Genomic DNA, 27,473 nt, shown 5'->3' on the forward strand with positions numbered 1-27,473 from the left:
GTGTGCCACAACTACTGAAGCCCACACGCTTCGAGCCCATGCTCCACAACAAAAGAAGCCACCGCAATGAGAAGCCCGCGCACCGAAATGAAGAGTAGCCCCTGCTTGCCGCAACTAGAGAAAGCCCGCGCGCAGCAACGAAGACCCAATGCAGCCAAAGATAAATAAACAAAATAAATAAATTAATTTTTAAAAATGTTAAAAAAAATTTAAAAAGATCTGGGTTCCAGCCCAGAGTCAATTGCTTACTAGCTTTCTCATCTTAACTCCTCAATCTCAGTTTTCACATCTATAAATTCAGGATAATAAATGCCTGTCCACAAGAGGAGATGCGAGGAGCAAAAGAGATCAAGTGAAAACCTGAAAACTAAAGTTCAAATGTAAAATAATATTACACTCTCCCCATTCAAACCAAAAATGCAGAGTTAAACTCTCTGATAACAAAGAAGCAAAACAAAGCTTATAAAAACCATGAAAAGAGAATGGGAGGAGACATACAACATGTTTACAGTAATTGTCTGTGATGCTGGAATCAGAAAGGATTTTATACTCTTCTCCATACTACATCTACATCTCCCTGGTGACATGGATTATTAACATAATGGAAAAAGTAACACACTTTTTAAAAAATAATAACTTACCAAACTTTTCTTCAGTCGCCACATATCCCCACGGCCAATATATTGATCCTTAAAGGTTAATTCCACTAGGTCAAGGGTCACATCCTAAAAGGGATAATCAAATATATGTCTCTGCTTTACTCTGCCGTACTTTATAGTCTAAGATAACACTCACTCACCATGGAGAAACCTTTTGACAAAAGGACAACTACTGGAAGACCATTCAGTAGTAGAACCCTGACAAACAGAATTTTACCCTGCCCAAGAAGGCTTTGGAGGACAGGTAAGTCTCCAACAGATACTATAGCTGCTGTATCATGTGTAGTTAAGTGCAAAGGGTACCAGAGTAGTGATTCTGTGTTTTAGTCTTGATTCTGGCACACAAACACGACATTGAACTGTGGGCTTTATTTCCCTAGATAATGTCAACAATATCTTTTGGACAATGATTTTTACCCCCTTAATTTTATAGCATCATTTCTCAAAGAAAAAAAAGAACACATAAAGAAATGTTAGTATTTTTATAGAAAATTTTACATTTAGCTTCACAAACACACATATACATACAGAATCTTTTTAGGACAAGATTTTTAAAAAGGGGTGAGGATTTTAAATGCAACCTACATTCTACCTATAATCTAAATGACCTATGTATGACCACATATTTAATAGCCTAACACTATACTTAAGTAACTCATTATTTCCTTAGAGACCTAATCTTGAGGAAGGGTGTTAATCTTTCCTCAAAAGATATTCAAATCCAGAACAAAGACACACCTTAGGGTCTACGACATTCACATACACATCTTGATAAGGTCTTAGCCGAAACACTTGAGTCACCGTCTGGTCCACACTGATAGTTTCTGAAACGGGAGAAGGAACCTGGATCAGGTAAATATATTCGAATCCATAACTACTCAGACATTCAACAAACAACATCCTTTGCCAAGGGCAAGACATGTTGTCAGCCTTCAACAGCTTAAAACTTAGAGAGTTCTCTGCTTTTCAGGTGAAATAAGACCTGAACCCAAGCAATTAAAAAATGAGAGAGACAAACGAATAATACAGAGAGACAGAGATAGAGACAGACAGAGAGAGAGAAAGGAAAGAAATTAAGAAGCAACATAAGAAAGTTCGAAGGGTTGTGAAAATTCAGAAGAGGAAATCATTCTTTTGGAATGAAAGTAGCAGGGGTAGTTAAGGAAGAAATAAACTTTTCAATGAGCCCTTAAGTCTGGTAAGTAGGAAACTTAACAGGTGGCAGGAGATGAGGTAAGAGTAAGAAGGACACTCAGGGTCTAGATTTTACTGACTGTTTTCCCAACAAGTTAAAAAATAACAAAAGAAGTGGTTGACACCAAAATCCTTTAGAGCAAATTAAAAGTTTTTCCTTTTCTTTTAAGTGCCAGTTAAGGAAATACTTTATTAGCTATCAATAAACATTTTAGTTCCTTGATCAGTACGGTATAGTCATTAGAGGAAAAAAGAAAGGATTTGGATCCAGAATGAATAAGTAGAATCACTGCTCTGGCTCCTTCACTTACTGACTCCAGGCAAGCCCACTCATACCGGTAAGACAAAGCTTCCTCACTCTCTCAAGAGTTGGTGGGAAAATCAAGAAAGATAAATGACAAACAGGGTTTCCCTTGTGGCGCAGTGCTTGAGAATCTGCCTGCTAATGCAGGGGACACGGGTTCGAGCCCTGATCTGGGAGGATCCCACCTGCCGCGGAGCAACTAGGCCCGTGAGCCACAACTACTGAGCCTGCGTGTCTGGAGCCTGTGCTCCGCAACAAGAGAGGCCGCAACAGTGAGAGGCCCGCGCACCGCGATGAGGAGTGGCCCCCGCTTGCCACAACTAGAGAAAGCCCTCGCACAGAAACGATGACCCAACACAGCAAAAAAAAAAAAATTAATTTTTAAAAAAAAATGACAAACAGCTCCCAGCACAGTGCCTTGCACAAGTGGCAGGTAATCAACAATATATGTTCCTCCCCTGCCCCAACCCAAAGTAGGTACTTAAATATTTTGTGAAGAAAATATAATATTGAGAAAAGCATGCTTTGCCAACAATCTTTAAGTGTAAAGCTTCACCTATTCAGATTAACCGTCCTCTTGACTCTAAATATAGTTTTTTCAGTGCCCTCAAGATGCTAACAAATGAGATTCCCTGGCAATTTTGATATCTGACAATATTTTTTTTTAGCAGGAACACAATTTGATAAGGAGAGAAGTACTGTGCCCTCATTCCCAGAGATTGTGAAGAGGGGTTTCTTACAGTTTCTCAAACAGTAAAGTGTAAAAATCTTAGAGAAGCGAGATGGAATTTTTACCTTTCTGCAAATCCTCCTTAAGTGACTTGACCTGCAAAAGCAGAGGGCTGGGGAAAAAAAGAAAAGCAACAGAGAGAAGGGATGTTGTCAGCAGTAACTAACCAGCTTTCTTCACCACCCACAAAACACAAACAGATCACTCTGGACATATTCTAACTGGCAGCACAACAATGGGAGAAAGTTCCCTTAGAAAACAAACCCTGCACTTGTATTAAAGGAAATGGATAAATGCTACAGAATTGTTCAGCGTTGTCATCTCAGCTTTAAAAACAAAAAGAATGGACCACTTTTTAAAAGATGATTGGTTTATCAAATCCTGGAGGGCAGGAGCATTTTTATCCAAAGGCAAAGAGCCATCTTCCCCTTCAATCCCCTTAGACACAATATCACCTGGAAAGAGAGGGCTGCCCAGTTAGTTCCCTGCTCCTGTCGGAAGCTCACCTGTACTCATCGTTGGGGTGAGCAATCTCCACAATGTCTCCAAGCTTGATGTAAGGAAACACTTTGGGGTTCACGACTAGCTCATCATCTGAAAGACAATTCAGCCATCTCAGGCAGCAAAGAACTCACTTGGGCAGCAGGTTGCTGTGTATGTTTTCACGCGGGGTCCTTACAACCCCATCATTTGGTATTATGGCCCCATCTCGCAAGATGAAGTTCCATTTAAAATTGAGATTTAGCTCAACTGAAGGATTTGCACAGGAATCCAGAGCTAGTGAGTAGTTGAGGGGGCCGGTGTTCGGGGACCTTTGTCTCCAGAGCTTTTCCTACTAGCCCACTGCTCCCAAGGAGAGGGTAACTCTTCTTCTTTGGGAATTAGGTCTCTGCGGCAATCCTTGACTCCCTCAAATAGCATGTATCTGGCATATGCCAGGAACAAAACAGCCGGGGTCCCACATACAGCAAAATCCTTTCTATTTACAGTGTTCGCAGAACTTCTAAAAATACTGTCTGAATGTGACCCTCACAATAAATATTTGGATCTAGCAGAAGCAAGGAAATGACCTAGGAGATAAAGCAACTTGCCAAAGGGTAGATAGCTAGTAACAGTACACCAGGACTGGTTACTAGTCCAGGGTTCCTAAACAAACCACCTCTCACACATGAAAATCAAGCCAGAGAAAACACCCTGGACTTTGGAGGGCAGCACCTGATCAGGGGAAAACTTCATATATCAGTTCACATTAGAGTCCAATGAGACCCTTAAAATATAAGGAGAATGTGATTTCATATGTTTATCTAGCCCTGCCCCCCACTGGGGGTGGGGGAGAATTCTTTCAAATATAACAAACTCAGGATCATAAAGATAGGGTGATTTTTTTTTTGTTTGTTTTAGCTTTTAGGGAAAGACATGGCCTTCAGTTATGCTAAAACCATGACAAATAAGTATGTCCAGATTTCAAATATAATCAGACCCAACAAAAATTCAGCCTAGGAAAGCGAAGTACTGGGTTAATCCCACAGTTGCTTTTTTTGTATATTGTTTCCATTGACAGATGTATACCAAATCCTCTATGAAGTCTTCCCCTAACTTCCACAGTCTGAATTAAGCTCCCTGAACACATATTCCTTCCTGCTCCATTTTATCATTTCCTTTTTGCATGTCTGTCTCATCAAGCTGAAAGCTCCGTAGGGAGAAGGGACCTTGTCATATTCAAAATCTTTATGTTTGGTACAGGTATGTACTTAATAAATACTTGTTGGATGTATTTTTTTTTTGGATGTATTTTTTAAATTTGATTTTTACTTTACTCATAGAAATACAGTTGATTTACAATATTGTGTTAGTTTTCAGTTGTTCAGCCTAGTGATTCAGTATTTTTGCAGAATATATTCCATTATAGGTTATTACAAGATAACAAGTGTATTCCCTGTGCTATGTAGTATATCCTTGTTGCTTATCTATATATAGTAGTTTATATCTGTTAATCCCATACGCCTAATTGTCCCTCCCCACTTCAGTAACCACAGGTTTGTTTTCTATGTCTGTGAGTCTGTTTCTGTTTGTTTTTTTAAATAAATTTATTTATTTATTTATTTATGGCTGCATTGGGTCTTTGTTGCTGCGTGCAAGCTTTCTCTAGTTGTGGTGAGTGGGGGCTACTCTTCCTTGCAGGCGTGGGCTTCTCATCACGTTGGCTTCTCTTGTTGCGGAGCACAGGCTCTAGGTGTGCAGGCTTCAGTAGTTGTGGCACGCGGGCTCAGCAGTTGTGGCTCTCGGGCTCAGTAGTTGTGGCTCTTGGGGTCTAGAGCACAGGCTCAGTAGTTGTAGCGCATGGGCTTAGTTGCACCGCAGCATGTGGGATCTTCCCGGACCAGGGGTCAAAGCCCTGTTCCCTGCATTGGCAGGTGGATCCTTAACCACTGCGCCACCAGGGAAGCCCTGTTTCTGTTTTACATGTACATTCATTTGTATTAGTTTTTAGATTTCACACATAAGTGATATAATATAGTATTTGTCTTTGTCTAACTTATTTCACTAAGCATAATATTCTCTACTTCCATCCATGTTGCTACAAATGGCAGTATTTCATTCTTTTTTATGACTGAGTAATATTGCTGGATGTATTTTATTTATTTATTTTTCTTTATAGTCCTGCAGCAGACTGGGTACAGCACAGAGCTACCTTTGTCTTGTACACGTGAAAAAGAAGACTCGCATACATTGTATATACACTGTATATACTGTAGCCTTGTATCTTTCCCTCCTCTGTCAAAAGTTATTTCTGTTGTGCGTTCAATTCTGCTCCACAAACGTTTAGGCAGCTTCAGCTGCATACAAAGTACAGTGTTAACAACAGACTGTGGTTTTAGCAGAAATAGTGTTTTAAATATAGCAATGCTTAGTATATCCTTCCTGGTAATTACAATGGTTACATTTATTAAGCAGGTAGAAGGAGCCTGGTGCTCTACTAAATACTATACATACATCATTTTACTTTATTCCCGTAAGACCTTATGATATAGAAACTATTATTTTCCCTTTTTGGCAGTCCTGGCCTTTGGGTGGCTTATACATATATAACACAGGAGCAAATACATACTAAAATACAATTTTAAAAACACTCACTGTGTTGTTAATTCTAATTTCTGAAGTAAATAAGGTTGTTAGGACAGAGGGAAATTTATTCCTTTACGAAAGAAAAAAAAATCATATGAGTAGGTGCTTTCCTATTCTACAGGTTTATAGACTCAAGGTGCTAAGAGAAATGGAGAAATTATTCTAAAGAGCTGGAATTTGTAGTTAAGGTAAACTAGGGGCTTGCCTGAGGTCACAGGGAAAGTTAGAGGCAGAGCTGATACCCGGATTCATGTTTAACACAGGACAAGATGCTGTGTCCTGCCCCATCTCACCGTGCTTCAGAGCCAGGCAAAGGTTCATGCTTTGATCATACCTGTCTTATGCACATCCACTACTTCTTTCATTAAACATAAGTTTCTCTTATCTGCCAAACCAGTGCATACTGGAATTTTGCAGAACATACACAGTAAATAAGTAATAAAAAGATACAAACAAATCAACAAGGACCTAGCACAGAGAACTATATTCAATATCTTGTAATAACCTGTAATGGAAAAGAATATCTAAAAAAAAAATCTATATATAGGTATATATATCTATATATCTGAATCACTTTGCTATATATCTGAAACACAACACTGTAAATTAACTATACATTAATAAAAACATTTAAAAAACAAAAACAAATGAAGAGTAGTAAGCTGGCAATATTCACAAAGTTTGTTAAAATGCAGGATGCAAATGCTTCTAGAAGGGGCCTGCTACTCTCCCCACTACAGTATCACTTGCTGCTTCACTCAGTTAAGCTACCTGCTTAGCCTCGATTGTCACAAGTCAGTTTGAAAATTTCAAGGCACCGGACACATCAGAACCTCGGCCAACTTACGCAACCCCCCTAAGACCAATCAATACTGACCACTGCCCCCAAAGCCCTTCTTGTGGATGACAAGTTTGTAGACCTTTGTTGTTCTCATCTTGTACTGTTGTTTCCTTCAGCTGTTCCAAGCTTGGGGGAGAGAAATCATCTTGCCTCCCTGCCAGTGAAACACAAACAAAAAGGCTGGAATGTCAGACTTTTCTTTGCAACTGCTCTTTGATTTCAGGGCAGTGAAAATACTGCCCTTGCTCAGCTGAGAGGTGGCACCAACCCTCGGATGAAATCACTCCTCCAATTACCAGGAGGGACGTTGAACAAACAGAACCAGTGAATCTGGAAACGAAAGGGAATTCGGGCCAGGGTCTAGTCCAACCTCCAAGAAGATATTTTATCACACCCTAAAGGGAAAACTTGGAGTGAATGAGGCATTCATTACCTTGCCTCTATATAAACCAATAACACCCAAATATTAAAGAGATCTTAAAAAAGATTAGGCACACAATCTGTAGATGAGGAAAGTGAGAGCCAGCGCAAGGGACTTGCCCAAGGTCTCTGAGACAGAGAGGCATTCCCACTGCTCACGTTTTGCCATCGATGTCCTGGGCAAGAAGAGTGTAAACAGAGGAAGGCTCATTACCCAAACCTCCATCTGCACAAACTCTCAGTGGTTCCTCCCCGCACCCTCCACCCCCATTTCATAGCTGAAGCCACGGAGGCTCAGAGACGGAGAGAGACTTGCCTAAGGTCACACAGGGGATTGGGGGTGGGGCCAGGTTTCGAACCTGGGCCCCGGCCCCTTTCCTCCTGCTCCCCAAACCCGGGCCCCGGGCGGGCAGCTCCACTCACCCGCAGCTCCGGAGCCCCTTCCCGCTTGAGGCCGGGGTTCCGGAGTCCGGACCCTGGCCAGGGCCCCCGCGCCTCCTCGGGACGCCCCGCCTACGCCCGCAGAGCCTGTGCAGATCCCGAGCCAGAGCTGCAGGCGCCAGCCGCCCCGCCCCGGCCACCAAGCGCTCACCTGAGAAGCCGCGCGGCTCCGGTGGCTCCGCCCCGGGGCACCGCCCCCTTCCCGCCCACCCGCCCTAGGCCGCTCTGGCCGGGCCTCCGCCTCGTCTCGGTGTCCGCGCCACTTCCCCATCCGGGGCTCGTGCCGGGGGCGGGGCCTCGCGTGAGGCCTGTAGGTCGGGCTGCCCACCTGCGTTTCCCGCTCCCGAGCCTGAGGGCCGTCGTCCCGGGAAAGGAAGTCCTTTTCCTCCAGACGTTCCGAAATAGATCCGAGCACAAGCGGTTCTCTTCCGACCTAGTGATTTCCTCAACAGGGCAAACTCGGGCGAATGTCCCCGGATCTGTAAACGATGTTATGGACCCTCACCAGGCCTCTCAGGGCTACTGAGAGGCACAAAATAGAGTTTCTGGGAGAACTTTTGTAAAATGCAAAGGGCTAAGCACGTGCGATGGCCCCTGCTGGGAAGTATCCACTTGAGGGGCTTTTCAAATCCTTCCAAATCCCAAGTGGTGTTCCGTGCTTCTCTGGTTGTTAACAATAGCTACCAGAGCTGTCACAGACATTCTTATGTAATCGTCACATCTCTTTTAGGTGGCATATACTATCTCATTTCACAGACAGGGGAACAGGCTGAGGACACCAAACTCCTTCAAGGACAGATCTTGACCCAGTGGAGTCCAACTTGGCTCCGAAGGCTGAGCGTTTAACCAGCAACCTCGTGTCTCACCCAAGGGTTCAGCCTAAGCCCTTATCTGTTGGGACACCTTTCTCTTCTCGAGTTAAAAATCAGAGCTGTGTGGGCATTGCCTGAAGCTGGCCAAGGGCTGCTGGCAAGTTGCCAGCTCCATCTAATTGACCAACCGTTTTCAGAAATTTTCTGAATGTTGAAATAAAAAAAGCATCACATACCACAGAAGGACTAGGGAGTGAGTGAAGGATTCGATTCGGAAGTTAACTCTTAAATAATTGCAATTTTTTATTTTTTTATTTATTTATTTTTGCGGTACGCGGGGCTCTCACTGTTGTGGCCTCTCCCGTTGTGGAGCACAGGCTGCGGACGCGCAGGCTCAGCGGCCATGGCTCACGGGCCCAGCCGCTCCGCGGCATGTGGGATTTTCCCGGACCGGGCACGAACCCATGTCCCCTGCATCGGCAGGCGGACTCTAAACCACTGCGCCACCAGGGAAGACCTAATTGTAATTTTTTAATAGTAAAGAAAAACATGTAATCAAGCAGACTGCAACAGTTGCAAAACCTGTCAAGGATAAAATGTTAAATATAAAATACATGTTTATGTTGCCAATTCGGGGGGCACACCCAGATCCCCCAGGCTGTTTTTCAGTAGCTGAAGTCCTTCCATCCCAGAGTTTAGGGGACTCGCTGTCCCTGGCCCTCAGGGGAATTTGATTCCGTCTCCTGAGAGATTGGTGTGTCGTATCTTGGAAATACAAATATTTCACTTTTTAATTTGGCAAAAATTTGTAAAAAACCTTGACGAGTTTTGAGATTTTAAAAAATTGCCTAGGGAATTCCCTGGTGGTCCAGTGGTTAGGACTCCATGATCTCACTGCCGAGGGCATGGGTTCAGTCCCTGGTGAGGGAGCTAAGATCCCACAAGCCATGTGGCCAAAAAAGTCTAAAGCTGGTCAAAGTTAGGGGTTAGGGAAGGCTGGAGGGGGTAGCTCCCAGACTGGAGAGCCAATGGCCTTCGTTCTACAATGTACAATCACTGTGCTACAACCACATGGAGGATTGCCTGTTTTTAGCTGTGTGGCTTTGCACAGGATATTTCTCTTTCCTCAAATTTCTCCCCTGACAGATGGGAATAAAAAGTACGTGTTCTTCCCCCTTCACAAGGTGTTTGAGGGCCAAGCAAGGTGAGGGACATGTTAAGTCTTTGAAATTAGAAGAACTTAAAGTGCCAAGTAAATGTCACCAAAAGCATGGAATTTGTCAGGAAATTGGCTCTTCTCGACTTTTAGGGGATTGAATTATATATATATGATGCTTCTTTGGGGTCCCTTTGTGCTTAACACAGAGCTAGGAGCAAGACTGGGACTAGGGTGTGGTAGGTGGGGCTAATGAGACACTTGCCTTATTTAGAGCACAAAATGCTAAGGGGGTCCCAAAAAACTCAGCAATGTAAATAATGTGATTTTTGTTTTTAAAAAAAGAATACAGAAAATCCATGTTGAACAAAATATCACATTTTTAAAGACGAGATCAATAATGGTGCTGTGCAGTAATATTAGATCCTGAGGGAAAAGACAAACCAGTAATACTGAGTTTCTCAGATCCTCTTCTATAGGCACATAGTTGCCTGAGAAAGAACTTGAGGACTTGGCTACTATAAGTGTAGAAATGTTCTAAAGTGAATTTCTAGTTAATTCATCCCAATAGCATCTGTGGTAGCCTGTATGTGAACTGTGTATGTATATAGACGATGGATGGACTTACAGGCTGTAAACAATAGGGTTGGCCTTTAGGTGTGTATATCTCCAGCCCTAACTAAAGCTGGGAAAACCACTGTCTTAGATAAAATGGTCCACATGTTGACTGGTTCAAGGATACGTTGATTAGAGAGGAGAAAGTTAAAATCTCCCACAAACCACCAAACCTCTAGCTCTCTACTCAGCCAAGTTGATAAGCTCCAAGAGACAACAGATTTCTGTTTAATACAGGGCTGTGTGATTTGGGGATTGATTGCATTCTCTGGACCGTCTCAATTCCCTCTTGAATAAACGTTCTTTTCCTTCCTTCAAATATCTGTTGAGTGCCTGCTTGTGCAGGACACTGCTCTAGGTGCTGAGCAAAGAATGATGAACAAAACAGACAAGGGCGCGAGGGACAGATGATAAACAAGTCGATAAACATGAAATGGCAATTTTGGCTACTGTTAAAGCTATGAAGAAATTAAAACAAGATGCCAGAAAGGAGATGTATCAGGGGAGTGACATGATCTAAAATACTGATTCCAGGTATAAAAAGATATCTTGGGCTGCCAGGGTAGAAGCCGGGAGGCCCGGAGAGTTGCAGCCGTTCGGGCCAGAAAAGAGACTGGACCAGAGTGGTCTCAGTGGAGTCAGACACTGGACCTGAAGCTCAGCAGGAGCGGAGTCAAAAGATGTGTTCCTCTTTAAGAGTCCTGGCCGCAGGGGCGGGGCAGAGGCCGCTGGAGCTAGCCGAGGGCGGGAGGCTCAACGCGGGAAGAGCCGCCCCAGGAGAGCGCGCGCGCAGTGCGGGGGCGGGACCTGGGCGAGTCCGCATGGCTAGCTCGGGCCCCGGATGAGGAAGTGCGGGGCGACCATAGAGACGAAGAGGCGGCGGCGGCCGGAGCGACCCCGGGCTCTCGGCTCCGCAGGCTCAGGTAGACTTGGAGGCTACGGGGCAGTGGCTGCAGAGGCTGGGCTGGCGGGGCGAGCGCGGGCCGCGGAGCCGACCTGAGGGTAAGAGGCCGGGGGCGGGAAGGCTTCGGGCGTAGCCGCCCCGCCGCACTCCAGTCTGAGTGGACCCTTCGCCGGGCTGTGCAGGCTGAAGGGGAGCCCGGGCCCCCCGCCCTCTCGGGGCGCCGAAGGGAACGCAGGCTGCGCTGCGGGCGCGGAGCGACCCGGGGAGAGGGAGGAGACCAGGCCCCGCGTCGCGAGGGGAAAACGGCTTCTCCGAGTCATGGCTCCGGCGGGGGAGAACGATTCCTCTTCGACCTCGATACGGCGGGGGACCCCCAACTTCTCTCCTCGGGGCGGGCGACGCCCCTTGTCGTGGGCGAACGCGCTTCTCCGGCTGCGGCGCTCTTGTCAGCAGAGGGAGACTCGCTCCCGGGGTGCGAGAGGGCGATTCTGAACTTATTTTCAGGAGGGATAAGATCGCTCTCGATTTGGTCAGCGACCCCCAGGTGGAAAGGAAGACTCAAGTTGCCTAAAAGTGACAGGGGGCTCTTCCTTCCCTGTAAAAGATAGACTTATCTTCCCTTCTTTATTTTTTATCTTTACCCTGATACAGAGGGAGGAAGACCCTGAATTTACTTTATGGTGTTAGTCAGCCTTTCTCCCCTCCCCCAGTCGTGTCCACAGAGGGAGCCTCGCTTCTCCGCCCCCGAGCTTCTTGGTGTGCCTGGAGCTCTTTTCCCTCGCACAGTGAAGAGCGTGGCGTTTGAAGTGTGATGGATGCAAGCCCGCGTGTGTCCCACTTCCCACCTTTGTGACCTTGACTCATTTCTTAACCTTTTGTCAGTCCTCCCATCTCTAATTTGGGTACTCTCTTCAAAGAATTGTCCTAAGGGCTAAAGGAAATTTTGTGTAAGTGCTTAGTACATAGGAACCTTTTGGAAAACTGTTGCTATTACTGTTACTTAATTTTTTTTTAAAGGAAACTAGTATCTTCCACAGAGAAACACAGATTTTTCCATGCATGTCTCTTCCTCCCATCCGTCCCCACCCCCATCACTTTCTGAGGAGGCATTTCCCCGGGGCAGAGAGACACTTGTACTGTCTTAGATCCGACCACACTTCCCAAATTAACAAAGAGGGCCTCAGTTAGAATAATCTGCAAAAAAGACTGCTTTTGGAAGCAGGTCTGTACTCCAAGAGGGAGACCTGATAGGAGAAGCCAACCTTTCCTTTGTCCACAGAAGCTATCACTCCTTCCCGACTGGTTAGAGATGCCCTCTCCCACTCCCCCTACTTGCTCTAGTGACGAAAAAGCTTCCTTCTATCTGATGTGCACACCCCCCTACACCCAAGATGGAGATTCCAACTTCTTTCTCTTGCTCTCCCAAGAAAAATAAGACTCTAGACCTATGAGAGAAGGACGCTTTCCTGCTGTATATTTGGAGTGGCACAGATGGTTTCTTTTCTCCCCTTCCTTTGAAAAAGGAATGAAAATCTTTTATGCAGACTCTTTGTCAGTAGAAATCAGGAGCATTTTCACTGTTTCACTCCCCATGTGGAGACAGGGATCCTTTTTCTGCATGCTGATAAAGGGAGGAACGGGGGAAGCCGTGCTTGATGCTATTGAGATTTCTTGTGCACTCCGTGGGGGAGAGCCAGGCCCTGTTCAGTATATGGACTTCCCTGCCCCACTTTCAGTTTGTCTAGAGATCTTCTTCAAAGATTCTTCTTTATCTGTTACTCAAGAAGAGGCCCCCTTCTCCGAATTCCCTCAGGGAGGGATTGGCTACAGTGTCCGAATCTTTGGAAAAGAAAGCCCCTTTCTCAAGGTGAAAGGAGTGTGGTGAACTTCTGAGGGCCTGATCATTATTGTGAGTATTGTCCCTTGTCACAAGTGTGGTAGTGCCTAGTGTTATTAACTGCTTCGTTTGGTTAAGAGCAGCCCCTTTGCTTTTGGAATTAAAGGGAAGGGAGACCATCAGATGGGATTATTGGGGCACATGGCTTTCTGTTCTGTTGTTTTCTTTGTTTGGTTTTTTTTCTTCTTTTGCTTACTGCTGTAAACTTTGTACCCCCAGAACTTTTGTTTTGGGGCATGTTTGAATGACGAAAGTTGCCCCTTTGTCAGGTTTTTAGTATTATAAAATGTATTCTAATGAGGCCGAGAGCTACAATGTTAATCTTTCATTCGTAGTTTCCCCATCCTCCCCTTGGCTTTTGTTATTTGGTGGGATGGGAATTAACACTTCCAGATTGCCTGAAGACACACTGAAGAACAGCTTTCTATCTTTTTCCTATGTAAAGTGTTCTTAAATTACCTCGTTTGCCCTTGAGTACTTGCAGTGGGGATTAGTCTGAGCTCTGTACCACTTTTGTTGGTGTCTGTCTGTAGGTCTGCTGTGCTGAAACAAACTGGAATAGAAAAGTTATTTAGAGTCTTGGGATTTTTACGGGTAACACAATGTTTTGCGATTATTTTGTTTAATTTGTCCATTTTACATGTGAAAAACAAGCCCAGGAAAGTTCAGTGACACACTCAAGGCCGTGCAGCTAGTAAGCGAGAGGCAGGATAGGGACCCTGATCTCCCAGCTTGGAGACCAACAAGTAGACTGCTTCCCAGCACTGATTCTGCATTTGAAGCAGAAAGACTGGGAGATGATAATTCTCAATTCAAAGGGCTTTCTTCTTTTATTGGAATAATTATACTGCATACTCCTTATAAACGTTAGTCTTCACCCCCATCCCCACCCCTGGGATAAATCCATCCCCTAAACAATGTAATTCTTATTTGTGTTAATGGTAAATATGACAAGCTAATAGCAGCAGGAGAGAGTTGTTTGTGAATTTATGGGTTATTTTCTGCTTACACCTCAAACTAGGTAATTATCTGTGTCTTCACCCAGTAGCTTGGTTATAAATCATTAGTAAGGATTAAGCCATAAATCCCTGTCTACATTTTATAAGCATGTGTTACTCTTTCCGCTTACTTCAAGTTTATTTAACACTTTAGTGTAAAATCTTTTATGATTGAGGGAGAGAGCTGACATTTGGAAAGATACTGATAAAGGGATAATATACTTACCGGTTATTCTTTATTGCTTCATATTTGGATCTTGAGATATAACGTTTTAAAAAAATTTTAACACGTGTGATAGACGCTCATTGTTAAAAAAAAAAAAAGTACAGCATGCAGATAAGTTATCCATGGTCCCATCACCCAGGGTAACACTGTTAATATCTGGCTTATAGTATTTAAAACAATTTTCCTATATGGATATATATTTTTCCAAAATAAAAGAATCCTAATATTTATCTAGTTTGATAAGACATCTCAGGCAGCTTTCTATGGAGAGGTATATTTCTGTACCATCATTTTTAATTGCTCCATTGCATTCAGAAATTTAAAGAACTTGAATGGTAGAATTCTGTTGTTTCTGCAGTCTTGTGGCATTACCAATGTCTTGATAGAGGGAGAAAGTTGAGAGGACAGTTTAGTGATGCGAGCTAGTGAGTTGAGAATAATTGTAAACTGCTGCTCTAGGCTTGCATCTAAATATGACTTCACCTCTGAGGGTTCCAGCTGAGGCACTTAGCTGTTCTTGGTGACTCCGTTTCACATACTGCTGAGAAACTTGAGGACCAGAATCACGCTGCAAAAAGGAGGGAGTGTCTGTTTTGCTTCGACAGCCGACGTGCCTAGTTGTTTTACAGGTTGAAAAGTCTTATAATTATGTCTCTACCAAACAAACGTATCAAGAGATGGTAGTTTTGTGGCGTTTGGCTTTTGTATATTGGAAGTTATCTTTTGGTGACCAAGCTTTACAATTCTGTTTTGGTCCACACCAGTTTACAACATAGATGGAGGTGTAGGAAAGGTAATGGCACTGTTTCTCCTGAGGAATATTTTGAGCCATTTTATGTGATTATCAACATTGCCTCTTTGTGATAAGCATCTGCTTAGGAAGCATGTATTTGTGCGTGATTTTGTGTTCAGAACAAAATCTTGAGTTAGGACTGTGGGGTTGGAAAGGAGTGAGATTTGTTAGAGACACAGCTGGAGTTGGGACCGTTGGTAGAAGCGCTAATTGAACGGCATGTGGATGGTCAGACATGATTACGTCTGAGGATTCAAGTCTGAGCTCTGGGGTAACGGGTGCCATTACTAAGAGAGGCAGTGGGATCAAAAATAAGCATATAATGCTACCGAGAGCCTCTTACTCATCCTGTTTCTCATAGCTGCTTGCATGTAGCAATACTCGATTATTCACTGCGTTGAATGGGTTCTATTTTAGGCTTGTTACGTTTTGGGGGGGGTGCCATCCTTGTGAGTGAAACGTAGGTCACAGCTTGAGAAAAAGTTGGGGCTAGGGACAGATTTCTTTCTTTTAAAAAAAATCAGCTGTATTAAGATGTAATTCATATAACTTGTAATTCATCAACTTAAATTGTACAATTCAGTGGTGTTTGGCATAGTCTGAATTGTGCAGCCATCACCACAATCAATTTTAGAACACTTTTATTGCCCCCAAAGGAAAAACTGTCCATCAGCCACTCCCTGTTTCTCCAACTCTTCCAGCAGTAAGTGGTCACTAATCCACTTTCTGACTCCAGATTTGCCTGCTCTGTACATTTCGTGTAAGTGAGATCTTTCGTGGTCTTTTGTGCCTGGCTTCTTTTACTTACATAAGGTTTTCAAGGTTCATCCATGTTGTGTCATGAATCAGCACATCATTTCTTTTCATAGTTAAGTAATACTCCATTGTGTGGATAGACCACATTTTGTTGATCCGTTCATCAGTTGATGGACATTTTGATTTGTTTCCACTTTTTGGCTCTTGTGAACAGTTCTGCGGTGAACATCCGTGTACAAGTTTTTGTGTGGGCATGTGGTTTTTGCACATGTTCCTCAGAGTGGAGTCGCTGGATCATGTGGTTACGCTGTGCTTAAAGGGACAGTTTTGAGTCATCCTGTTAGCAGAGAAGCTGCACGAAAAGGTGAGGTCATCAAAAAAGTGAATCCTGGGAAGGGAGGTGTATCGAGGGTTGAACTTGAGAACACCCGCACCCTGGCAGGCAGGGAGACCCACGGAGCTCGTCTCCACCTTCTCTTCTACAGTAGTCTTTCCTGCAGTTACTCTTTTGGTGCATATGTGGTGTGACAACTAAAAGCTGGATTGTTATCTGTCGATGGGAAAGGGAAACTGAACCAAATTAAAATGGAGCACTTCCAGCCTTTTGGGAGCGGGGGCATCAAATAGCAATTTCACTTTATCCCTTAACCCCCACGTATACACACACACACACACACAAAATGGCTTAAAATCTAAAGTACCCCTAGAAATCCAGGAGCTAGAGGAGAAAGGGGAAGACTAGCTCCAGAAAGGATGCCTTTGTCAGCACGGTTTATGAAAGTCCCCTGTGAGTCTCACCTCACTCCTTTGCACGCCAGTGCATCTCTCCTTGCTTCTCCTTTGGATTCAAGTTTCTTCACCAGCCCTCCTGTGTTACCTCAACCTTATGGACCAGCAGTCAGCTTTCCTGTAATTTCTAGTATTCGTATTTAAGTTAGTGGTATTGCGTTATGTCCTTTCACCTTTGAGTAGGGTTCCTTGAAAACACTAAGGCGCTCGCTCAGCAGATGAGAGCATAGGGACGTGAGTAAACCAGCCACCACAGGTTGGAAAACCAGGAGGAGGGCAGAATGGTCTGGAATGAGAGGACCTGTCATCTGCCCTTCCTCAGCCCCAGCTCCAGTCAAGACAGCACAAGCCAGTGTAGGGGACCTTCTGTCAAGGAGGAACAGTCGTCAACCCAGGAGTGCTCAAGGAGCGGGCTGCTCATTGACGGGGGAGGCAGAGTGTGTGCCTTTGTGTAAGCGGCATCGGTGGACTTTCCCCTATAATCAGGGTACAAACAGACAGGGCCCAGGGCCGCTGGGTCGTAAGGAGGGAGTTACGTGGTGTCTCAGAGAGTCCCTCATGCTCAAAAATCTGATCGTGGTCGGTGGAGAGACGGTGAGACAGCCTAACAGTCAAAACAGTTCAGTAGCAAGCTCTGGGTATTACTTGTATGTAACATGTTTATTTTGGAGAAAGATGGACATTAGGAAGTGGTGAGAGTACATCTGAAACATCCTTTCCTATGTACATTTCGGCCAAAGGAATCTGCTGTCGGTACTTCCAATAAATTCTTGTTATGAACTCGGAGATTCCAAAGATTTCTCATCTTCTCTCTCCTCCTGTTCAGGGTTAAGGAAAACATCAAGAACGAAAGTGTGCAGTATCTCATTTGGTTATCATTTCTGCCTTGGTCAGGTCAAGTGGATTTTGTGGTGGAAACCACACGCGTTTGGTAGACTAAAATGGAAAAGTTACCGGCCAGGAGACCCTGGTTTTGGGTGTACCATTCCCAATCTGTGTGTGTTTGTTTTGATTACTTTAATAATACAGTATCATGAACTACTTAAATATGTACATTTTAGCAAATAACCCATGTTCCCATTACCCAATGTGAGAAGTGAAACATGACCAACACAGTGGAAGCCCTGGGTGTCCCCCCTCCATCCCTCAGTTAACCATGTAATGTTTTAGGCAGGTCACCTTTACCCTCTTCAGGTGTGGTGTTAGAACCTGTAAGAGGAAGACAACAGCCGCCCTGCTTAGCTCACTGGGTTGTTATGAGAATCAAATGAGTGGTGTCTGTGAAGGCACTTGGAAAATCTCGAGGTGCTGAGTTGAAGTCAGGAGGGATTTGCCCAAGAGCTGATTTAGTCGTGTTGGGTGCCAGCCTGCGTAGACACAGCTCAGGTGTTTAGTGAGCACTTTTCTCTATATCTTCTTCCAAAGAGAATTCTTAATGAAGAAAAGTCAGTGAATCGAATTCTTCAGAGTCCCTCAGTATATGTTAATTCAGCAGATATTTTCTGAGTACCTTCTATGTGTGAAACAACTATTCCAGGCAAGAGGGATATAGCAGCGAACAAAACGCGCAAGGTTCACACCTGAAAACAATTCAAAAACAATCTTTATTTTCTTATTTACATTGGGTCTATCCTTGGACTTAGACATGTCTTATTCTCATCTACATTTGATGAGATCTCACTTAAATCCAGATTTATACTAAGAATTGTTCACAAGGCAGTATTTGCATTGAAATTAGACATGTCTATTAAAGGTTTAAGGTATTTATTTTCCTCAAACTCAGTCTCTTACAGAGAATTTTTTGGTGCCAGATAATGTTGGCATTTGAGTTAGAATTTTTTGCCTTTGTTTTAGCCAGTTTAAGCTGAGACAGCTTTCTACTACCGTGCAAGGTTTTAAACTTTTATCCCTTCCTTTGATTTGTGTCAGGGTGAGCCGTTTGGTGTAAAAGACTTGACTCCATATCTGCATCTGCCCCCATGCTGTCATCCGGCGTAGAGACCCAGCCCGTTCCACTCGATTCCTCCATGTCTGCCGAGGTGCAGGAATTATACTCTGAACTCCCAGTGAGTGTCTCCAAAGAGCTTCATGCTGACCCTGAGCCAAGTGCGATTCCAGATGTAAAACCTGGAGCCTCAAGCTCTCGTATAAGTCAGAGTAGGGCAGTGCCCTTGGAGCTGCAGAGGACTCCTGTGGAAAGTTGTCGCGAAGAAACCCCTGAGACCTTGGACCATGGGGGTGAGCCTGGGCGGTGTGGGCTGGTGGACCCCACAGCAGAAGGTTCTGTGGCTTCTGGGATCTTGGATAGGGAAGTGAAAGCCAACAGCATGGAGCAAAAGGTCTTCAGAGATGGAGGGGACCAGGCGGAGAGTGTAAGAGACCCCTGTGAGGGAGCAAAGGAAGACACACGTCAATATTCCACAGCTGCTGAAGAGAAGCTCTGCCCCAGCCAGGTAAGAAATGAGATCTTGATGCAGATCAGTTGAGTGGGAATGGCATCTTTCCAACTGGACTAACACTTCTTAGAATAAAGTACAGAGTCTGACAGGTAGCTTATGATTTATTCTTGAAGCATTTCCAAAATGTTGATTTTGATGTTAACTTTCTTTTGATGATTTTTAAAAACATTCGTGTCGCATCAGACACTTGAGGAGAGGAAGTGCTTATCTCATGAAAACGTGTCAGTCCTCTGACACAGCTACTGTATATGGAATGTTGAGTCTCTTTGTGATGGTCGTGTGGGATTTCTGTGTCTGATGTTAAGGAACGATGTGTACTCGTTCCTTGGGTTTTGGTAGCGTCATGGTTAGGATAGAGTGAGGTGTCACAGGGGTATCTTTGAGGGAGGCTGTTGACCCAGCTAGGGCTTCATAGGATGGATACCCTCGCGGGGTCTCCATATTTCAGAAGTAAGTCCTAAGCTTTGCAGGTCTAGAAACTTGACTTATATCTTTTGTACGTCAGAGGTGATGATCTCCAAAAGACTGATCCAAGCTACCCCCCTTCATGAGAGGTTGAAGCTTAAATCAGAAAGCCAGTTCTTTAACTAATACACAGTGAAAAGTGGAATCACTGCTTGGTGTGGCATGGAAAATCCCATCTCTGTGAATTTGATATTGGAATAAGAGGGATTAGTTAGGTGAGACTAATGGTTAGTGAGCTAAGGTAGCCTGATGGACCCCAATTCCTAAAGGAAGTTTTACCTGCCAAGTGGACTAGAAAGCTTACTCTTTGCCCTGGATGGTGCCTTAGATCAAGAGTTAGTAAACTTTCTGTGTAAAGGGTCGTAAAGTAAATATTTTAGGCTTTGCAGGCCATATGGCCTCTGTTGAAACTACTCAACTCTGCCATTGTTGCTTGAAAGCAGGCATAGGTGATTCTTACAAAAATTAGTGTGGCTGTATTCCAGTAAAGTGTTGTCTATAAGCACAGGCTGTAGTTTGTCAACCCCTGCTCTATGTACTAATAAATTCGTATTCTCTGGGCTTCCTGGGCTAGGAAGCCCATTCCCCACCTGATAAAAATACATCATTTCTTTACACAGGTTGCAGGGCAATTGACTGTCATTAGTAGGCTGCGTATATTAACCATAATTAAGAATAGATAAAGCGTGAAGTAACAGTTGAAAAAAATATCAGATTTTATGCTGTGATGCCCTATCCTTAAAAATATAGTTAAATGAGCAAGGTAACAGACCCAAAGTTCCTTACTCCTTGCTATGGTGGGCTGCATCTAACAAGATGGAAAGTTTTCTTCGTGTAGAATTTGATATAAAATGAAATTATGAGTATATAAATGAACACAACATACTTATATTAGTACGTGTATATACATACATATATACGTACCACCCAACTCGAGAACTAGAAGATTACTGTCTCCCTATTCCTTTTCTAAACCATTCCCTTTCTCCCTTTTAACTCCACCAGAGGTAAATTCTATTTTGAATTGTGTAAAGCAAAATGAAATTTAATAGATATAAATGCAAGATTTTGTACTTGGTTTTCATAAAGGGAACTACACACAAGTGGAAAACAGAAGTGAAAAACAGAAGCCCTACACGTTTTAACTGGTTAATTAGAATTGACTCTGTAGCTGCCAAGAAAAGCCAGTTTGCTCTTAATATACATTAACAAAATGTGTTGCCTGGACAGAGGTGGTGGTTGTGTGCTTGTGTGCTGGTTCGCCTGTACCTAGAGTATCATCCTCGTGGTTCTCTCTCCCCTACCCGCCCCAGCATTCAGATGAGCTCAAGATACAGGGAGGATGGGGTGGGGAGCAGAGGGGAAGCAAGGAGTGAGTCAGTGTTGGGGTTCCTGGCCAAAGCAGAGCCTGTCCCTTCCTTTTCACATTGAGCCTGGGGTCATGTGGGAGGAATGTATTCATGGATAAGAATTCACACTAAGGACACAACGTGAAAATACCCCATTGGAAGCCGAGTTGCTGGGTCTTCCTGAAAAATCAGGAGGAATGAGAGAAGCCTTTGCAACTTTGGAGGGTTGAGCAGAGCAGTTCTGTTGGGCACAGTTAAGCTCAGGGGAAGACGGGTGGGACGGTGGCAGCTCCTGACATTCTTAGGTCACAGCACCATTGGAAATCTGGATGAATGTTGCAGGCCTCTCAGAAAAGCAGACATGCCATCCCGGCAGGTCTGCAGACTCCAGACATCTTTGGACCCCAGGTTAACTCTTGCTAGATGGCAAAAACACCACAAACATAGTCAAAAGACAACTGACACATTGGTAGGACATATTTGCAACGTATATCATGGATAATGGGCTTATATCTCTAATGTATAAAGACCTCTTAAATTGGGGAATGAAAAAACCCAATAGAAAAATGGAGGAGACACTTGAGTAGATAAGTCACTGCGTGCATGTGTGTTTGTGTGTGTGTATTGTGTTTAAACACATGAAGATGGCCAACCTCACTCATAATTAGAGATGCAAATTTAAACAACCCATGATACTACTTTTATGAAACCTATCAGATTGGTGAACATGAAGAATTAGGACAACACACCTGGTCGGCAAGGCTGTGAGGAAAAGGGCTGTTCTCACACATGGCTGGTGGGAACGCATACTGATACAACCTTGCAGAAGAGGAATTGGGCTACACTTAACAAAACTATGCCCTGACCTGTTGACCCAGAACTCTCATTTCTAGAGAGTATCTACCCTGAAGATACACCTCCCACAGCATAAAAATATGTATACACAAGGGTATTGTTTGAAGCGTAGTTTATTATTGCAAAATGTTGGAAGCAACCTAAATGCCCACATATAGGAGACAGGTTGAATAAACTATGGTATATAAACATCCTTCCCTGGAGCCCTGTGCAACTGTAATAAAGAATGAAGATCTCCATGTACAGGTACAGGTGTCCCCTAGACCGCTTCTGTGTTTGGTGATTCTCTGGAATTCACAGGACACTGCACATGGTCATATTCACAGCTAAGATTAATTACAGTGTAAGGACATAAAACAATCAGCAAAGGGAAGAGGGGCATGGGGGCAATGTCTAGAGGAAATCACGCACAGGCTCCCAGGACTCCTCTCCGAGTGTAGTCACACACACTTCACTTCCTCTGGGAACAAATTCTGCTCGTACACGTGAAATGTCTACCATGGAAGCTTGTTAGAGTTCAGGCTGGTCACATGGGCATCCTCTGGCTGGCACATACCAAAATCCCAGACGTCACAGGAGGAAAGCAGGGGTTCCCTATGAATCACATTGTTGTATAGGTGTCATGAGCCACTCTGATCATTTAGGAAATAGTGGAGACTCTCCTGCAATCTAAGTTCCCAGATGCTAGCCAAGGCTACCCTTGTAAGTATGCCTTTCTTAGAATAACAGTTAGGCCTGCTGCTGTTAACTCTTCTGCAAAGGAGGATATACTAAGTGAAAAGAGCAAACTGTGAAGGACTTTCTACAGTATCCTCCCTTTCATGCATGAAAGAAGGGGAAATAAGCAAGTGTACAAGTGTATGCTCATTTGTATAAAACACACACATGTGTACACACAGGAGGGATGAGCCAGAGAAGAACCATGTCACTTCTGTGGGGTTCCTGCCCCCCAGATGCACAACCAGGATCTAATCATGAGGAAACATCTGAGAAACCCAAACCAAGGGACTTTCTTTCCAAAAGTTATGAAAGATGAATACGTATGGAACCCTCTCAGTTGAAAGGAGACTGAGGAGGCATGATGACTAAATGCATTCTGGGAGCCTGGATTGGATCCTGGTCCCGAAAAAGGGTGTTATGGAGCCATTAACAAGATTTGAATAAGGTCTTAAGACTAGTTAGTATTTTATTAGTGTTAATAACTATACTGTGGTTATTTAAGATGTTAACATTAGGGAAAGCTGGATGAAGACTATACAAGAAATTTTTTTGATCAATATTTGCAAGTTTTTGGTGTATGTAAAAGATATTTCTAAATCAAATGTTTAAAAACTTTAAAAATATTATAACAATTAAAAAACAAAACAAAAACCTCTTCTTGATAGAGGGAGACAGAATTTAACTCAGTATGAGAGGTGCTTTTTAACAGCTAGACCAGTCTAGACATGGCTTAGGTTACTCGGGGAAGTCCTATTTATGAAGAGGCTCAGTGACTGTTTGTCAGGAATATAGCAAAGGGGATTCTAACTCAGACAAGCAACCTCAGAGGTGTTCTTTTCCATGCTGACATTCTGTGATTTTGTTCTAATAGTTGATTTGCCTTTAGCAGCATTCCACAAAGCTTTTTCCTTCAGCTGTTGTTCGTCTCAAACCAACAAAGAGGCCCACAATCGTGCACTGGCTCCAGTTTGGGGAAAAGTACTCAGAGGTTATCACTTAACCCACTCTTCTCTGTTCCCTCTGAACCAAAATCAGTCAAGGCGGAAGGGTACTGACTTCAACAGAGCTCGGCTCCAGGAATAAGAACTTGCTGTGGTTGTGAAGGACGGCCACCTACACTTTCCGGCGTGGATTGCATGAATTAAATGAATTTAATGAAGTTAAGTCTGCTTGGTGAATTTCCCAGTTCATGGAGAAGAACAGCACCAATATTTAGAATTAGAAGTTTACGCTTTTTTGTACCTTGGGCCCTGATGAAGCCTAAACTGTTTTTGTTAAATATTCATTTCATTCACTCATTTAACCTCTGAAGGTCATTATTAGTTGTGTTTTTGTTTTTCTGTTTTTTTTTTGGTTGTTGTTGTAAAAGAAAAACAAAGTACATGTTATTTTATGAAGCAACTTATTTTTAAATGTTGGTCTTAACTTTTTTTTTTGGCTTTTTTTACTGTGGTAAAATACATATAACATTTACCATTTTTATTATTTGTAACGCTTCAGTGACATTAAGTACATTCACATTGTTGTGTAACCATCACCACCATCCATCTCCAGAACTCTTTTTATATTCCCAAATTGGAACTCTGTCCCCATTAAACAATAACTCCCCATATGCTCTCCCCCAGCCCCTGGTAACCCCCGTTCGCCACCTTTCTATGAATTTGTCTGCTCTAGGGACCTCATACAAGTGCAATCATACAGTCTTTGTCCTTTTGTGACTGTACTTGACATTTTCTTTAAAGATCCACGTGGGGCTTCCCTGATGATCCAGTGGTTAAGACTCTGCGCTTCCACTGCAGGGGGCAAGGGTTCAATCCCTGGTTGGGGAACTAAGATCCTGCATGCTGTGTGGTGCAGCCAAAATATTTTTTTTTAAATTTAATAAAAAATAAAAAAATAAAGATCCACTTAAAAAGTTAAAATAAATATTCCAGCCATGAAATATTTCAATCATGAAAAGTTAAACCAGCAAAAAAATCATTCTTTCCTGCCTTATGATTGTGTCAAAAAGTTATAAGGACCTGTAACTGGTACTTTTGTCCTTTGATCTGGGATATTCTGTTATCGGGAGGGGAGAAGAAAGGCAAAAACAAGAAGGGGAAAGAGTCTGGGAACAGATGCGTGGAAGGGACAGCTGCAGGAGCCACGCTGAGTGGTGAAAGAACCGTTCAGCTGTGACCTTTGCACTCACAGGAGGAAGGTCAAGAACTACGGTGCACACAGAGGTTATGGACCAGGATACGGAAAAGACTGGTCTTATTTAAGAATAAAGTGGAAAGACGGGTATGCGACATCCCACACAGGTGATTTGACATTGAAAACTTTTTTTTTCCTGATTTGAACAACCAACTTTGTTTTTCTTTTTTTTAACTGAAGTATAGTTGGTTTACAACGTTATATTAGTTTCTGGTGTACAACGTAGTGATTTCGTTTTTGTTTTCTTGGCTGCGCAGTTTGTGGAATCTCAGTTCCCTGACCAGGGATTGAACCCAGGCCATGGCAGCAAAAGCCTGGAATCTAACCACTAGGTCATCAGGGAATTGCCCAATGTAGTGATTTTTGACATTTTTATAGGTTATACTTCATTTAAGGTTATTACAAAATATTGGTTACATTCCCTGTGCTGAACGTTACATCCTTGTATCTGTGAAAACTCTTTATACCATGCTTTGTTTGTTTTTCTTGGTGCTTAGATGTAAGCTGTACACAGGGGTAGATCTGCCGGGGTGAACGTGTTGTAAAAGCTTTGGCTTCAAGATACATCATTCATGCTCAACACAGACACAGAAAAAGTTCTGAATTGTCTGTTAGCGGAAACATATGAAGACTCAGTATGCATCTTTTGAGAGATATTTGAAAGCATATGGACAGGAGACATCAAGTCAGGAAGCACAATGGCTGTTGATCACCCGAGGCATGTTATGCTATTGGAGAAACTTCTTATTTAATGGCATGTTCAGAAAAGACCCAATCTTGTGCAATTTATGTGACTTTACTTAAGGGAAAGGCTGTTATGCTAAATGCCCATTAAGCTTCCTTCCTCATCACCCTAGGCGTCTCTGATCCTAAGGGAAATTTGCAATAGTGTGAAGCAGCTTGCTGTTTGCTTAAAAGGAAATCTTGTTGGAAATAACTCATTTTCAGTGATTTAAAGGTGAAAAAATCTGAACTTCACACTCTCAGTAGTACAGTTGGTGGCCATAAGGTGTTCTCCCGGTCTGCCAGGGTACCATGGTCCCCACAGTGATGGTTTGCCGTGGTTCTCAGCTCATATTGTTAAAAGTGTGTGACAAACAAGTGCCCAAAGCACCATTCACATACTGCTGGGACTTAAGGTGGAACTTTCTCCTCATTAGTTTAGCAGTTCTCTTAGATAAATCCTTGTGGCGGACTGTTACTAAATGCCTTACCCAGCTAACGTGATTGGTGCCTCATTTAAAGTTTCTCTGAATTGAGATACATGGAGGAAAATTCCTTTTTAGGCTCAGTAAAGATTTAAAGTTACTGTCCTACAGCTCTTCCTTCCTAGATGTGCAAGCGTAAGAAACTGAAAGGTCCATCTAGAGATCCAACATCTTGTTTATTTTCAGTGTTCTTCACTGTGAACATGATCACTGCTGTTCCCACAAGTGCCAGGAAATAGGAGGTATCTCATTTGCTCTGTGTTGGGGCCCTATTGTGTGTTCAGTGTGTCGGCAGTCCCACCTGAAGCTGGGACCACCACTGCTCCAGCTTAGGAAGCTCAGTCTTGGAGGGGGTCAGCGAGATCTGCTTACAACCAGGGCTCATGGCTCAGGTGTACCTCAGGCCCTGAGGAGCTTATAACTACCCTGCTTATAAAAGCTGAAGGACCTGGTGCATGTTCATTTCCCTCCTAAAGATATTTGTGGGGTTTTTTTTTCTGGCTCAATACTAGCCTCATAGGAATGAATCAGTATTGCATCTTTTCCAGGATAAACAGCCAGCTTTTTTTTAATTATTATTATTTTATTTAATTTTATTTATTTATTTTTGGCTGTATTGGGTCTTCGTTTCTGTGCGAGGGCTTTCTCTAGTTGCGGCGAGCGGGGGCCACTCTTCATCGCGGTGTGCGGGCCTCTCACTGTCGCGGCCTCTCTTGTTGCGGAGCACAAGCTCCAGACGCACAAGCTCAGTAGTTGTGGCTCACGGGCCTAGTTGCTCCACGGCATGTGGGATCTTCCCAGACCAGGGCTCAAACCCGTGTCCCCTGCATTGGCAGGCAGATTCTCAACCACTGCGCCACCAGGGAAGCCCCACAGTCAGCTTTTAATGGGAAATAAGATTATAGACGAACAGTAAGAATGGTTTTCAAGACCCTCCTAAAATCTGCCTAAACTTTGGAGAAGTATTTTAAGTTGGTTTTGATTCCAAGCAGTGGGCAAGAGGATGACATGTTGGCTGTGCCAGGCTGAGGCAGAGAATTTGCTGTCCGTTTGACAAATTGCACTATTACGTGGCATTTCGTATTTTATATAGTTTATATAATGCTACAAACTACTGCAGTTATCTCATTTGATTTTGCAAGAGGCATCCACATGAACTTTTATCTTGGAAACAGATTTTGCAAGGAATGTTAGGATATTAACGATCAGATGTCAAGATTTAGTAAAATCTAGATGGTAGAGAGAAGTGTTTAGGACTTTACCTCTAGGAATCCTGAAACTTAGAACACTTAGCTGATAAAATATTGTAGGAAAAGGACATTGTGTCTGATAAATTTCTGCAAGTGTTTCTTACATGGTCGGTTGGCTCGAGGGGATGGAGGGAGTTAGTTGCACACAGGATGCTTACGCTACACGGCCATTGCTCGCAAGTGGTCTGTTCTGTTCCTTCATCTGCGTTTGGGACCCAAGGCTGGTTGAGCTCCCACCTGATCTGAAGATCACCCACTGCCATGGTGCTGGTGGTTGGGGGTCCCTCACATCTGAACTCAGCCTCACACT

At 43.5% G+C, this 27,473-nt stretch overlaps 2 protein-coding genes across 19 annotated transcripts in view; one reads left to right on the forward strand and one right to left on the reverse strand.

Annotated features, from left to right (window-relative positions):
* DEPDC5 (DEP domain containing 5, GATOR1 subcomplex subunit) overlaps positions 1-7,847 on the reverse strand; it is a 93,486-nt gene extending 85,639 nt beyond the window's left edge. For 3 of the 9 annotated variants that reach the window (XM_004283678.4, XM_033412801.2, XM_049698030.1), the window contains exons 1-6: positions 7,698-7,846; positions 6,891-7,008; positions 3,394-3,481; positions 2,953-2,999; positions 1,398-1,483; positions 642-725 (exon numbers count right to left, since the gene is read on the reverse strand). In XM_004283678.4, the coding sequence (XP_004283726.1) occupies positions 642-725; positions 1,398-1,483; positions 2,953-2,999; positions 3,394-3,481; positions 6,891-6,948 (363 nt within the window). In that variant the 5' untranslated portion in view covers positions 6,949-7,008; positions 7,698-7,846. Of the gene's footprint in view, positions 1-641; positions 726-1,397; positions 1,484-2,952; positions 3,066-3,393; positions 3,482-6,890; positions 7,009-7,697 lie in introns of those variants that run through there. The other 6 variants (XM_033412805.2, XM_033412806.2, XM_033412802.2 and 3 more) reach the window with 5 other exon arrangements.
* A 3,302-nt stretch (positions 7,848-11,149) lies between these two features.
* Positions 11,150-27,473, forward strand: part of PRR14L (proline rich 14 like) — a 56,550-nt gene continuing 40,226 nt past the window's right edge. For 7 of the 10 annotated variants that reach the window (XR_004479050.2, XR_004479049.2, XR_004479047.2 and 4 more), the window contains exons 1-2: positions 11,150-11,300; positions 18,591-19,114. Coding sequence is in view for 5 of the 10 variants with exons in the window: in XM_004283792.4 (XP_004283840.2) it covers positions 18,641-19,114 (474 nt within the window). In the remaining 5 variants the exon portion in view is untranslated. The remainder of the gene's footprint in view (positions 11,301-18,590; positions 19,115-27,473) is intronic. The other 3 variants (XM_033412821.2, XM_049698028.1, XM_049698026.1) reach the window with 2 other exon arrangements.

The sequence above is a fragment of the Orcinus orca genome, chromosome 15 (assembly GCF_937001465.1).
Source record: "Orcinus orca chromosome 15, mOrcOrc1.1, whole genome shotgun sequence".
NCBI classification, from domain to species: Eukaryota; Metazoa; Chordata; class Mammalia; order Artiodactyla; family Delphinidae; genus Orcinus; species Orcinus orca.